The sequence below is a fragment of the Protopterus annectens genome, chromosome 7.part0 (assembly GCF_019279795.1).
Source record: "Protopterus annectens isolate FY-2018-M chromosome 7.part0, PAN1.0, whole genome shotgun sequence".
Classification (NCBI taxonomy): Eukaryota; Metazoa; Chordata; order Ceratodontiformes; family Protopteridae; genus Protopterus; species Protopterus annectens.
Genome location: NC_056739.1, coordinates 636,291,353 through 636,306,176, shown reverse-complemented (window position 1 = coordinate 636,306,176; position 14,824 = coordinate 636,291,353). Strand labels below are relative to the sequence as shown.

Sequence of the window (14,824 nt, the reverse complement as noted above, 5' to 3'; positions counted from 1 at the left end):
GTAAGCATTTCTTTGAATCCTATAGAATTGTTATTATCTCAGTGACTACAATGAAAATGCTACAGCTCTTGATTAAAAAAGATTCTAAATGTTTCTAGTTACTAACATTTTTTCAAAAAGAATATATAGTGTATGTATGCATATAGGCATGTGTATACACATATTTATATTTATATATATATATATATATATATATATATATATATATATATATATATATATATAGTTATTTATTTTTCCCAAAATTACAACTGGTCCTGAGTGAAACATGTTAAACTTGCTTTAACAGAGGTAGATGGAAGTACTGAAGGTCAGAATCACACTGTAATTAACTGTGATAAAAACTACTTGTTTTGTATGCAACCTCATGTGTGAAGAGTGTTTATAATTCAGTCAGAGAAACTTTATGATATGAGAACTGTTTTCCTCATTTGTTTTTGAGGAGTAAAGCAGGAGATGCTTTCCCAGCTTGAATAATTGGTTATTAAAGTGACTTTGCATATGATTCTACTGCAACAACCTCAGATGCTTTCTGACAGCTAGCATACTCAGTCGAAGTAGGACCGTAGGGTTCCATGGCGACGAATATCACACGTCCAACAATGGAAACCACCTCCTAAAGAATTGGCATGGCGAATGTTTACTTTCACTGTTGAAATACCTGTGATAAAATTAAAACAGTTAAACCAATTTGCATCAAGAAATAAAAGACTAAGTCCAGGTTACATGATGATACTTAAACAAACTACAGTTAAACTACGTAAAAACAGTTCAAGATTTTGTTCATACAACTGCCATAGCCATCTGCTGTGTTAGCACATCTGATATATTGCTTTTGGCTAACATTGTCTTTTTAACGCCTCTCTTGTTCATATTATTAGTTTATTTTATTCATTTTCCTTTGTGTTTTATATACTTCATGTTAAGGCAAAATGATAATTGTGTTTCTTTTTATGAAGCCAAGAGTAGGTTACTTTACTTGCATAATATGGAAGGAGCTGAGCAGCTGACCTTTGCTGCAAATATAACATGGGATACCAGTTCAAGATTTTTTCAGACAGCTGCTAGAACAGGTTTTGATTAAATTAGAATTTCTTCCCCCTCACATACCCTTCACCAGCCATATCATTTATTCTAAGTAATGACCTCACTGCAGTATTAAACTATAACTGTGCTATGCATATATACTAACTCCAGAGAGTATGGAGCCACACCTGCTCACCTGTGATACAGATACATACTAGTTGGGTCTATATTAGAACACCGAACGTTCAAAATTTAGAGTGTTCTAATATCAACCCGTTTTCAGCTAACGCTGAAAATATCGAAGAAACAGAAAACTGAATTTTTTCCTAGGGAAAGAATTCGGTTGTCCATTTCTATTGCTTCGGTATTTTCAGTGCTGTGGTGGAAAGTTACGGGTCAGGTTCAGTTAATTGTGCGATTGTGTGGACGTGAGGGTTAGGGCGGGTTAGGTGAGTTAGGGTTAGGGCGCGGGTTAGGTGAGTTAGGGTTAGGGCGCTGGTCAGGTAAGTGTGCGATTGTGTGGACATGAGGGTTAGGGCGGGGTAGGTGAGTTAGGGTTAGGGAGCAGGTGAGGTGACTGTGCGATAGTGACAGACCTTAGGGTTAGGGTTTGGGTGAAAGTAAGTGGATAGTTAGTGGTGTATGTATAGTTTAGTGTAGGGTTAGGTGTACGAGTTTAGGTGCATGTGTGTGGATTGCTGTTTGTTTGGTGTGCTTATGTTGTGTGTATGTGTTTTGAAACAGCAAATTTTTTCCCCTAGGAAAAAATTTGCTGGTCTGTATGTTCAGTGTTTTAAATTTTCGATTAATAGGGTTCGATATTAGAACACTCCAAATTTTGAAAGTTCGGTGTTCTAATATAGACCCTACTAGTTTCAGTCAGAGTGTACAGGCCACACCTCCACATCTGTGCTATACATATGTACTAGCTGCAGTCATTGTTGGGGCCACACCTCCACACCTGTGCTATGCATATATACCAGCTCCAGAGTGCAGGGGTCCACATTTCCACACTTGTGCTCTGCATATATACTAACTCCAGAGTGTAGGGGACACACCTGTGCTACACATATATACTAGCTCCATATGGCAGGGGCTACACCTCCACACCTGTGCTACTGATATGTACTAGCTCCAGTCAGAGTGCAGGGAGCAACACTTCCACATCTGTGCCATGCATATATACCAGCTCCAGAGTGTAAGGGCCACACCTATGCTACACACACACAGATATATATATATATATATATATATATATATATATATATATATATATATTAGCTCCAGAGTGTAGGGTTCACACCTCCACACCTGAGCTACCCATATATATATACTAGCTCCAGTCAGAGTGTAAGGTCCACACCTGTGACACACAGAGTATGGGGGGCACACCATCATAGGTTCATAGGTAGGTACTAGGCTATCTGCCCAAAGGCATTTATAAGCCTAGCCAGAATGTGTTGGCTTTTGCTGCCCCCTTAGATTAGTTCCCTGTGCCTCTGTCCAGCAGAGCCACTGAAGTGATCCCCAGGGTAAACTTTCTTTTTCCCATCCACTCGTCAAGGTTTCTTTTGAAGAGTGTTAGCGAGGAGCTCTGCCTTATACAGCTTGGAATCTTGTTCCAAAGCATGGGAAGTCTATGGGACAGGAATCTATCCCTCCAGCATGTCATATTTATTGTTGTGGTGAGGTTTAGATCGCTAGAGCGTGTGGCGTGAGGGGATAAGGTTTTCTGTAACAGAGCCTGTGGAGGATTTATGAACAGGCATAAATACTAACCCCACTTATGGGAAATACTCATATTCCACAAACTCAAAGGTCATATATATTCCCTCATGTTCCACCTATTGCAGTTTCACAATTCTAATGATAATCTCAATTCTGAGTTACAACAAGACTCTCAGGACTGGTTAGTGTGGGGGCAGTAATAGGGTTTACAAGAGGGAAAAGGGAAGAGTGGACCATATAAGAAAGCTCTGGAGGGGCTACTGAGATGGGATAATAAGATGAAGAATTAAGCAGGTACAGAAAGAGGGCAAACAGTATGGCAATAAAAAGTGTGTGCTTAGATGAAAGAAATGCTACAAGATTATTCCATGATGAGGCAGGACAAGGGAGAGATGGAAAGGATATTGAACAGGAGGAGAGGTGTGTCAGGATGAAGGACATGAGTCTGACTCAGAGCTTTGGAGCAGATATCAGTTTTTGTTCACAGAAGAGTAGGACATTTTATGGATACATTTTGGAGTTACATAGCCAGTCAGACAAGAGCAGGGGGCAGACAGAAACTGTGGAGGATGAAACAACATGATAGCAGCAAGAAGGACTAGGTGAGCAATGGAAGAAGTGGACAGGTAAGGGATACCAGGTTACTGACAGATACAGTTAAAGGAAGATATACAGGTGGTGCAGAAAACTGGGGGCCAGATGCCATTAAGAGTCTGGATAAAAGCCTAAACCAAGAAGAGAGGAAAAGGCAGACCATGAGAAAGTCAGTTAGGAGGTGTTGATGAGGATCAGGAAGGCAAGGTGCTGAGGTATGGTAGACAGAGGAGAAGTGTAGTGGAAACAAGTAGCTAGAGATGGCAGAGTGGGAAGGGAGGGAGACTCATTGTCAGCAAGTATTCAGGAGGAGTAACAAGGGAAGTATGGGGCAGGAAAGAAGAGAACAGGAAGGCAGTAGACAGGCCACACAAGCTAGGAGAGGCAGAGGTGATGGTAGTGGGGGAATTAATCATTAAAGATAACATGCCAGAAGGGGGGAGGGAGGAGATTTGGTGAAGGTGGACATGGCTACAAGGTAGCCCCAACAGTGACAAGTTTAATGCAACACAGCAGGGATGCCTCCTTATTGTAGTTCATACAGGGAACTAATAGCAGACTTCAAATGTGACAATGGCAAGGACCAAGAAACTAGTAACAGTCCATTGTCCCCTGGAGAATATGACAGTGTTCTTGGAAATGTTATCTCTATCAATTGCCCACAGAAGGAATAAGGAAAGAGGCAGTTCAGCACCTGTTCTACAAAGTAAGATAAGGAACAGGGGAATGTGAAAGTATGAGAACAGGGGAATGTGACTGATAGTAGGAAAAGAGGGGAGTTTGACAGTTGACAGTAGGAGAAGATGTGAAAGTCTAGTAGGATGTGGAGCTGTTTGTCAAGAATAGGGCCTATCTTAGTTTCCTTAGACATGCACTGCTGAAACAACAGCTGGAAAGGTATATTAAGATGATTATACTGAGGTAAGAATGTGAAAACTGTTCAGAAAAAAACAGAATCAGAAATGTTAGGGGTAAAACAAGTAGCACAGGAGGAAGACAGCAGATTAACAAACTAAAATGGGAAGGGTACAGAGGATGTTAACAGGACAAGAGGACATGACTTAGCTAAGTGCAAAGTAACAAGGATAAGTGGAACAGGCAGGGGAACAGCAAATACAACTACTAGTTACAGAAATTAGACACAGGAGGAAAGAGAAGGAAGGATACTATAAGGTGGGGGAATTTAGGCAGATGAGTACTGTGGAAAGAGATATGCAGGAGTAAAATAAAGAATGCCATGAAGGATGGAGAGAGAATAAAAAAGGCATTAGAAAAAGGCTGAGAGTTAATAATCAGAAAAATAGAAAACAGAAGAGGAAAGGACAGGGTATGGTGGAACAGGGAAGCAGACTGGGAGGAAAAGAGTCTGCCTGGTTCTCAGTAATGCCACATGCCTAGGAAGGAAAATACCTCAGCTAAGAGTCTCACCTGTCTGACATAACAAAAACATGGACCAATGAAAAGATGGGCTAGGACATGGAGGTACTAGGTACAGTGTGATGAGTTAGACATGACCGGCAAGAACTGAGTAGGTGTGTCAGTATAACTAATAAAACCACAGTCCGTGGAAATCTCACCACAAACAATAAAAAAAAACTCAGATGGCTGAAAATGCAGGAAAAAAATCCACTCAGTATAGACAAACAACACAAAATAGGTGGGCAATGGAAGATAAGGGTATGGAACAAGGAATAATTGGAATGGGTTGGAGGTTGGCATAATAGTTAAGCTGTTTGCCTGACAGTCACAAGGCACAGGGTTTGAGTCTCACATTTAAAAGAGAAATTAGCTAGGCTTAAAATAGTCCCCAAGGGCAGCTAGTATAGTATGTATGATCCAGTGAATGGATCAAATAAGTTAACATAATCTTTCAAAGCTTCGGTGAACTCCACTCCTCAAGACTCTATATCTGTGTCATATTTAGCCTCATTTCATCTTCCTAGTCAAGCAGACCTTTATATAGGTTAGAGAGTCGTCACTAATGTCGTCTGCAAGGGTACCTGGTCTGTATGTGTCGTGGTGGCTATTTATAAGGATCCAATCTAGGGTGCATTCTTTACTGCTAGGCTTATGGATTCTGGTGGGGGTGGTTATAATTTGGGAAAATCCATAAAGATTTATGTGGGTGGTAGGATTAGGGGAGCTGCAGGTAGTCCAGTGTATATTAAAATCACCTAATACTATGGTTTACTGAGGTAGATGAGTGGAGAGGCAACTGAGGATACTTTCAAGGGTACTAATATTATTTCCAGGGGGAAGGTAGGAACAAATTATGTATATAGATGTACAGTTGTTGATTTGAAGTTTGACAGTAAGGATTTCAGCATTAGTATTTGAGGGTAGGTGTGTATTGAAGGTCGTAACTTGACGTTCAGCTTTAAAGAAGATGGCTACTCCCCCACCCTTTTTGGTTTTCCAGTCACATCTCAGAATGTTATATCCTGGAGGGGTGATTTCTTACTCCTGAGTAGTAGGCTTTAGCCAGGTTTCTGTAATACAGAGGATGTCAAATGAGTGTATATCTAAGAGTGCATGAAAGTGGGTTAATTTATTGTTTATACTATGGATGTTGAGATGGGCTATCAGGAAGGACTTAGAGGGTTTTGTTAGGGTATGGGAATTAGAAGTTTGGTTCTGGGGCCCCCCTGGTAATTTTATTTCTGGGCCAGGGTTTGGATGAATTTCAGCATCTAGTAGAGGGTGTTGTTGAGGTCTTTGTATAGTCTTTAGGAATTTAAAATAGCTATTTAGGTTTTTTTATCTTGGAAATAGATAATATGGGTGGATCTATGGTACTTTGGAAGTATATAGATGGAAATAGAGGTTATGTTAATGTGGATGTGGGAGATTATTTGAGAAACTGATTGTGTTTGTTGGTGGGGCAGGTGAACTTCACTAAGTGAGCAGTGTTCGTAGATGGTTAAAGAATAGAGAATGGTTAGTGAAGTTAGAAAAGCTGTTATGAGTAGTAGGTTTCTATAACTGGTCTTATACATTTTGGCCATAGGGAGGTAAAGGATAGGAGATAGTGTAGACTGAGGGAGGGAGTATAGTATAAGATATAATATAGGTAGTGATAGGAGAGAAGGATGGAATAGCATTTTAAAAGTTGTTAGTAAGTATAGTTGGGGTGGAGAAGGTAGAGAGCTTTAATATAGGTGTAATGTAGCTGTAAGGTGTGGTAGGGAGTAGAGGTGTAATGGCTAATAGGGAGAAGACGGTGGTTGGGTGATAGGGGGAAGGGGTGTAGTTACAGAAGTATAAGCTTAACAGCACAGGGGGTGGGTGGGATATGGGGGTAGGGTAGGGGAGCAGAGTGAGCCCGCAAGGCGAATGGAGCGAGTTAGAGCAGGTGAAGATAGTGCAGCAGAAAAAAAGTATCAGCAATAGATATCCAAAGAATGAAGGTAAGTGGGTAAGTAATGAATACTTTAGGGAAAAAGAGACTAGGAAAGTAAAGAAAGAGAGTTTGAGATATAGCAAGGACAGAGTGGGATTATATATTATAAAGGAATGAGGGAGTATGTTACTTTTGAAATTAAAAAGGAAAAGTCATGTCAGCTTCGTATACTGAATCCCCAGGAGATTAGTCTACATCAAGAAGTATTAAGTGTAGGTGCTGCCACCTAGTGGTAAGAAGTGGAAGAGCGAAGGATAGTAGGCAGAAGAGATATAAAGGTGCAAGTAGTAAGTAAGAGGTTTACATGGTTTAGAGAAAGGAAGGGGGCAGTAACAAGCGGTCTGCGGTTGGCTGCTTAAAGAACACACACACTCGGGAGGCCAAAGAGCACTATATATGGGGATTAAAGTAGTGTAAGTAACAGTTTAGCAGAAATAATGTTGGGTACATACATTCACAAACAGTTTGTATATGGGAGTCCTCACAGTAGGCGGCTAGTAGGATCTAAAGGATGGAGAGGAAAGAAACGTTTAGCTATGATAGCAGGCATCATTAAGGCAGAGGCAAAATCCATTTCCCATAATTCAGCTTGAATAAACAGAGCAAACTGACTGAGGAACTTGACTTAGAAAGATTCATACAAAATATACCAGGTAAAATATTGGGGAAAATCATCCTTAGGCTTGTTGTTCATAGAAAGGATTAGGTGAAGGATGACTTGGGTTCCATATCTTAATGGCGGCTACTAGTCTTTTCTGTATTTGCCAGGATCTGGGCGCCTTAGACTAACAGGGGCCACACAACAAGATATATCATATTAGCTACAGTGAAGGAATTAATAGGGCCTAAAAAAGCCAGAGGCTGAGATTGTAGGGAAGACCAATATGACAAAACATGATGGGTTCATAAACTTGGATAAGAGAAGGTTGCAAGATAGAAAAGGAGTGCAATAATTGTGCAGAACTATTTGTGGCAATCTGAAGAGAAACAAAAAAATGGTTGCTAATGTGAATAGAGAAAAAAAGCCAGTTTAGTTCACTAAGAAGGTGAAGCCAGCCTTTAGATAAAGAAAAGAGATAGAGTGACTGGTAAAACAAGAATGAAAATAACTGGAAATGGCATGTGGAAACTTGAAAGAGGGCAGCAAAGTAGACTTGAAGGGCAATGAAAGAAAAGGAGACAAGACTTGCAGAAGACATTAAGATGTAGAAGAAAGCCTTCCTGAGATATATAGTGAAAAGGAAGTATCTTGGGAAGATAGAACATATTTCAATTAAAGAGCATGTAGCAGTTCTAACAGATTACTATACATCAATCTTTACCAAAACAGCAGGAGAGAGACAGAGAGAGAGAATCCAGTAACCAGTAAGGCAGAACTATGGCAGGGGGTATGGCAGATGCAAATAACAGAAGAGGTTCATAGGTAGTTACTAGGCTTGCAATTAAAGGAACCATTAAGAGCCTACTCCAAATTCCCAGTTACTCCCAAGCACTGTCTGGTTACGTGACATACTCAGGCTCACACGTAAGTAAATGAGAACAGACAGAGTTTGTGACATTGTGAGGTATTGCCAGCTGTACCAGGAGTGGCATATGCCAGCATGGCTGGCTGAAGTTTTGTAAATAGTCTTGTGTTATTTGACTGTCACATTGATTTGTACAGATACTTGTATTAAAAATGTATTTGTAAAAGTTGCTTATGCTAAAAATGCTGCTTTTGTTTTTTTTTTCTTTGGAACCTGATACAAAAAATTGTTGTCAGTTATCACAATTCATTTTTTCAGTAGTTAGATGTACAGTTCAGTAGTATCTCATCTTGCCTTGTGGAATAAGCATCTCAGCAGTACATCTTGCCTTGCGATATTAATTGAGTTAACTAGGGACAGTTTCTCTTTAGTTCATTTAGGAATAATACAATGAGATTAGTTTAGTATTATATGTTCATAGGTTGATACTTGATATCTAGGGCATTTATAAGCCTAGCCAGAGTGTGTTTGGCTTTCGCCACCCTTTTAGATTAGTTGACTGTGCCTCTGTATAGTAGTTCACAGAAGGTAGCCCTTTTAAGGTTAGTTTACTGTACCTCTGTCAAAGAGGGACACAGAAGAGATCCCAGGGGTAAACTTACAATCTCCCATCCAGTCATCAAGATTTCTCTTGAAGAGGGTCAGTGAGGGGCTCTGCCTAACATGGATTGGGATTTTGTTCCAGAGTGAGGGGAGCCTCTGGGATATGAATCTGTCCCTTCAGCATGTCCTATTTGTTTCTGTGCTGAGGTTCAAGTCCCTGGAGCATATAGCTCTAAGGGATTTAGATTTCCTGAGGTGAAGCATGTCCATTAATTCTGGGTTGGACATGGCTTTAAACGTCAGACACAGATCGCCTCTGAGAAGGTGGTACGCAACTGAGTAGAGCTGGAGTTTCTTTAGCCGAGCTGCATAGGGCATCTGTTTGAGCCCCTAGATCCTTTTGGTGAGGTACTTTTGGGGTCTTTCCAGTTGCTGCAGGTGTCGGGTAAGGTACATCACAAATGGGGCATTGTATTCAATTATGGGCCTGATAAGTGATGAGTAGAGGGGCACAATGACCTCTCTTGATCTAGATGTGAATCCTTTCATGATAAAGTGGGCTATATAGAAGGTCTTTCTAACCACTTTGGCAACGTGATTGTCAAAGGAGAGATTGCCATCTCCTTGGGTCCCCAAGTCCCTAATTACTTCTTCCATACTTAATGGATTGCCACCTATGTGGTAATTTGTGGGCACTTTGTTTTTCCCAAAGGGGATGACTATGCACTTTTTGGCATTTAGCTTTAGACCATGGCTCTGGCACCAGTTATCCGTCTCTGTGAGACCCTTTTGGAGGATACTTGCGTCAGCCGGAGAGTCGATTACAGCACCCAGTTTGCAGTCATCTGCGAACTTGGTCAGCCATAGTCCACCCGTGTTAGCCTGTACCTCTGAGAAATATATACACCAAACAAGAGAGGTCCCAGGACTGAGCCCTGTGGGATGCCACTTGTAACTGGTTTAGAGTCTGACATGGCACCTGCTATTCTGACCATGTGGGTTCTATCCCTGAGCCAGTTTGCAACCCATCTTGTGACATAGGGGTTGATATTTAAGCTGGTGAGCTTATTTATGATGTCCGAGTGGGGCATTGTGTCGAAGGCTTTTGTGAGGTCCAGGTAGGCTGTGTAGACTACCTTCCCTTCATCTATGGCTTTGGTAACTGTTTCAAAGAAGTCGACCAGGTTCAAGAGGCAAGATCCACCCTTAACAAAGCTGAATTGGGTAGGATCCGGTGTCTGGAGGTTCCCAATGTCTTTGTTTATGATTTCCATGATGATACGCTCCATAGCTTTGCAGACCAGGCTAGTCAGGCTTATAGGGCGATGATTTTCGGGGTCTGTTGTGGCACCACCTTTGTGGAGTGGGACCACTGTTGCTGTACGCCATTCCTTGGGTACATATCCTATAGTAAGGCTGAGATTGAACAGTGACTTTATATGAGGGTTTAGTTCTTGGAGCTCATGTAAGATGCAGCCCAGGACACCGTCTGGTCCCATTGATGCTGTGGTTTTTGCTTTGGAGAGGGCAGCTCTCACCTGTGCATCTGTGATCTCAGGAAGGCTACACTCTGTTGGGATAGACATTTGCTCTTTTGGGGGGGGGGGGGAGGGGGGAGAAGTTTGCACTGAACCTTTCTGCCAGGATGTTGGCAGTGTCTGTGGATTCAGTGTGTTTTTTGGTCATTTTGCACTAACTCAGAGCATATCTGGGAGTTGCCTCCCAGGTTTCTGACATAACTAAAAAAGGCCTTGTGATTATCTTTAGTGTCTTGTACAATTTTTCTTTCGAAGCTGGCCTTATATGATTTTATGAGGGATCGTAGTTTCTTGCTAGTACTGATCAGAGATGCCTTCCCTTTTTGGGATTTTGCTCTATCATGTAGTAGCTTTCTCCTTCTGTTGTATAGCTTATTTATGGCCTGGGTCTACCAGACAGGTCTCCTGCCTTTGGAGGAGTGAGTCTTGGTTTTATTTGGGATAGCATGCTCCATGCAGTCCTGTAGGTGTCCATAGAATGCTTTTGTAAAGGATTCTGCATTTTGGGCCGTATTTTCCACTGGAAATTATTTTCTTTTTTCTGTATCTGTGAAATTCTGTCCAACTATGTTACTTTTATATTTCTTGTGACTGAAAACTCTAACACCCATGTGTGTGTGTGTGTGTGTATGTAATCAGATTTTCAAGTAGGTGTGTATATCAGCTACTTGGAACTGGGACACAGTGCTCCAAGGTGGGTCTTGTTTGGGATCTGGAGAGACGGAGAGTCCAGTCCCAGTGGAGCTTGTTCCTTGTGTGCACTTGGGGGAAATTGTGCTTGATGCAGAGAGCTGCATTTGAAAATATTGTATAAATCCATTCCTGTTCTTAGTGACTACCTGTCACTGGTGTCAGTGCTGAGGATTGAGGTTTCTTGATTACTGGCCTGGGGTAAAGAGGGGCCATCACATATTGGTGTTATAGTGGTGAGATATTAATTGAACTTCAGTAGCCTGTAAGCAGTTGTCACTGAAGGTGTGTATACTCTCAACAGCCACAAGATAGACATTCAGAGTTTGTTTCACAACAGTTTTAATTATTTTTGTTAGATATTTTAGTCAGGGAAAGCATGCAAAGATGTAAGCAGAGGATTATAGCAAGCTGACAAAGAACCAGTTGGCCAAGGTTTGTGAAGCCAAAGGACTGGTGCATGCCAACCTGACTAAAGAGGATGTGATTTTGCACTTAATCACAGCTGCAATGTGGACCAGTGGCCAGGAGAAGAACCAGTCCACTGATGGGGATGTGCAGCTTTTGGAAACAGGACAGTTCACCTTTTCCTCAGAGGACTTAAAAATCCATCTGGAGTTAAAGAGACTTGAACTGGAGGCCAAACATTTGAAGACCAAGGAGAAGCCGTGTCAGCATGAATTAGAGGCCAAACGTTTGGAGACAAAAAGAAACTGTGGCGATTGGAGGCTGAAGAAAAGAAGAAACAGCATCAGCATAAACTGCAGGCCAAATATTTGGAGATTGAAGAGAGACTGCAGTAATTGGAGGCTGAAGAAAGAGAAGCAGTGACAGCACGAGAGGGAGATGTTGACTCTTCATCGGGTTCATGGATGTAAAGGTGAAGGGAATAACCTGACCTCAGAAGGAATAAAGGTTAGTAAATTTCTTCCACAATTTGCAGAGGGGGATGACTTTGATAGTTTTATTCATATATTTGAAAGAGTGTGCAAACAGTATAATGTTGACCAGGAGCTCTGGGTACAGTTCCTGACCCCCATATTCCATAGTAAAGCTGTAACTGTTGTTTCTAAATTGTCTGATACTGATTGTTTAAACTATGTAAGAGTAAAACAATGTTTACTAGACTGTTTTAAGTTTTCATCTGAAGCTTACCAAAAAAAAAGTTTTGTGAGCATAGATGCAAGGCAGATGAAAGTGTATGTAATTATATTGCTGAGTTAAGCACTTTCATAGGTGGGTAAGTGGATCTCAGGTCACCACTTTTGAAAGGCTGACAACCTTTTGGTGAGGGAACAAGCCCTTAGCACTTTGCCCGAGTACATGAGAATCTGGTTGCCAGACCGTGAATGTAACTCTGCAGGTGAGCTGGGGAGAAAAGGGGATCTCTACTTAGCAAGCAGGGCATCACTGCATAGTAAGGGGATGCCCAGTACTGCACATGGATACAAGGCAACCCATGGTGGGCAGCCTGAATCACCCCAACAGAGTCTACCAATAACAGGGGAAGCCACTAATTTAGGTACATGGCCAGGATCAGTGGTTAGATGTTTTAAATGAAACCAGAGGGGCCATGTAACAAACAAATGTCTACTGAAGCAAGGTGGGGAACAAAAGGAGAGGGAGCCAGTTAATGTGAATAACTGCCTGCTAGTGATACGTTGTCTGGCGACAACAGAGGTACCAAACTATCATCAGAGTTCCTATCTTAGTGGATTGAAAACAGGCCACTGGTCTCTTTGTGGATGATTTAAAACTGTACACTTTATCAGATGAGGAACTACAACTGCAAGTAGTCAAAACTTTCTCAGATGATATAAGAATGTTATGTGGTCTTGATAAATGTGAAAAAATAACCTTTAAAGCAGGAAAGCTGCAACATCAAGGAAATATAAGTCTTGGACAGGAATTGTGAAATAAAAGAAGCTGAGCAAGAGGGGGTGTACAAACTTAGTAAGGAACATTTTAGAAAATTAAAATGAATACTGAAAACAGCTCTGACATCTAGGAACGAAGTTCAAGCTATAAACCAATTTGCTTTTCCCATTCTAACTTACAGTTTTGGGGTGACTGACTGGCCCCAAAAGGTATAAGATCAGTTGAACAGGAAAACAAGAAAAATGCTTCATGCTTATCAAATGATTTATAAAAATGAGTGTATACCAAGATTATATATTCCCCATTATGAAGGAGATATGGGTCTCCATGAAATTGATTTATGTATAGATCTGCAATCATAGGACTGCATACATATTTGCTGACCTCACAAGATCCAAACATAGAGAAAGTTTTAAAACATGAGGAGAACGAGTCTAAAATGACTTCTCCCTGCTTAGTTTACAGAAGCATATTGATGTCAAGTGGGAATGGATCTCAAACCAGAAGTAGGTAAAAATCAGACAGCAACTGAATGTGCCCAAAAACAAAAGAAAGAATATAAGGTGAAGGATCAGATGAGAGGGCAAGAAATGTGGAAAATGCATAAATATAGTTGCAAGTACAGAAAACTCCTGGAACAACCTCATGTTGATTGGGATTTAATGCAGGAATAGTTAAAGAGAAGTGAAATTAAACCAAAAGACAAAAGGTTAATATTGGCAGTCCTAGTGGACTATGTACATATTGGTTTACAAAATCCATTGAACATGTTGGAGAAACAGACAAATGTAGGTTTTGTAAAACAGAATTGAAAACTGTTACATATGTTGCTGCTGGATGTGATACACTAATGGTAGAAGGCCTGTATACTGAAAGGCATAGTAATGTGGCAAGACTGTTGCATTAGGGATTGTGCAAACATAACAGTAACTGAGAAGCATTAGAAACATTAGCTACAAAGCATTATAGCAAATGAGGAAATGTATCTCACATGGGATCACCCACTGCCAACAGTTCAAAAAATAGATGTGAGAAAACCAGGTATAAGTAGTCCAGGAAAAGAAGACAAAATAGCATTGATCACTGAAATTGCTACACCCAGTGATTACAGTGTTTTTATGTAGAGAGAGAGACACAAAGTTATAAAATACCAGGATCTGCACACAGAAACAAAGGCAATGTGGAAGAAGGATACCCAGACAGCTCCAATAGTAGTAGGAGCAACAGGTATCATAAAAAAGCATTTACAGTCATATTTAGATATGCTACCAATACATGCAACTCTGTATTAATTGCAGAAGGAGTCAATTCTAAGCACATTGTGAGAGCTGTGAAGAGCAATTTTGGCTAACATCAAAGATTGAAACAATACTAATTTCATGAACTTTAATTATACCCTGTCTTAGGAATGGGGTCCATTCCCATCATGATATTAGAAACCCAAAAGTCTTGGATAAATTACAAAAGACAGAAGGAGACAATAAGCTTCTCTTTTCTTCCCCATAAGTACATTAAAATTCTCCACCATCCCTACATCCCCCTTAACCTTTCTCCACCTGTGCCATGCCATTTGATTGCCTGCATGGTTACTCTCTGTACACCTGCTGTAAGAGTCAGTTCCATGGATCCACAATCCTATGTATAAAGAAGTACTTGCGTAGATCAAGGGAGTTTATTCCCTACAGTATTTGATCTTTTGCTTCCTCCCTTCCTACTTCTGTCTTCATTATAAAGAATGATCCCTTTGAACCTCCATGATATGACCTTCTGCACTCATACGTGAGTGCAGCCAAGTTTACTTCACATACACTATGGTGCATGCCTTTTGAAAGTTACTTATCTTATGCAATAATATTCCCTAGAATTTAATTTAACATGGCATATTTATCATGGTGTATGGT

General features: G+C 40.8%; 1 protein-coding gene across 1 annotated transcript in view; it reads right to left on the bottom strand.

Annotated features, from left to right (window-relative positions):
- Nucleotides 1-235: 235 nt before the first annotated feature.
- Nucleotides 236-14,824, bottom strand: part of GATM (glycine amidinotransferase) — a 587,158-nt gene continuing 572,569 nt past the window's right edge. The window contains exon 9 of the mRNA XM_044077207.1: nt 236-661. Coding sequence (XP_043933142.1) covers nt 549-661 — 113 coding nt within the window. The 3' untranslated portion in view covers nt 236-548. The remainder of the gene's footprint in view (nt 662-14,824) is intronic.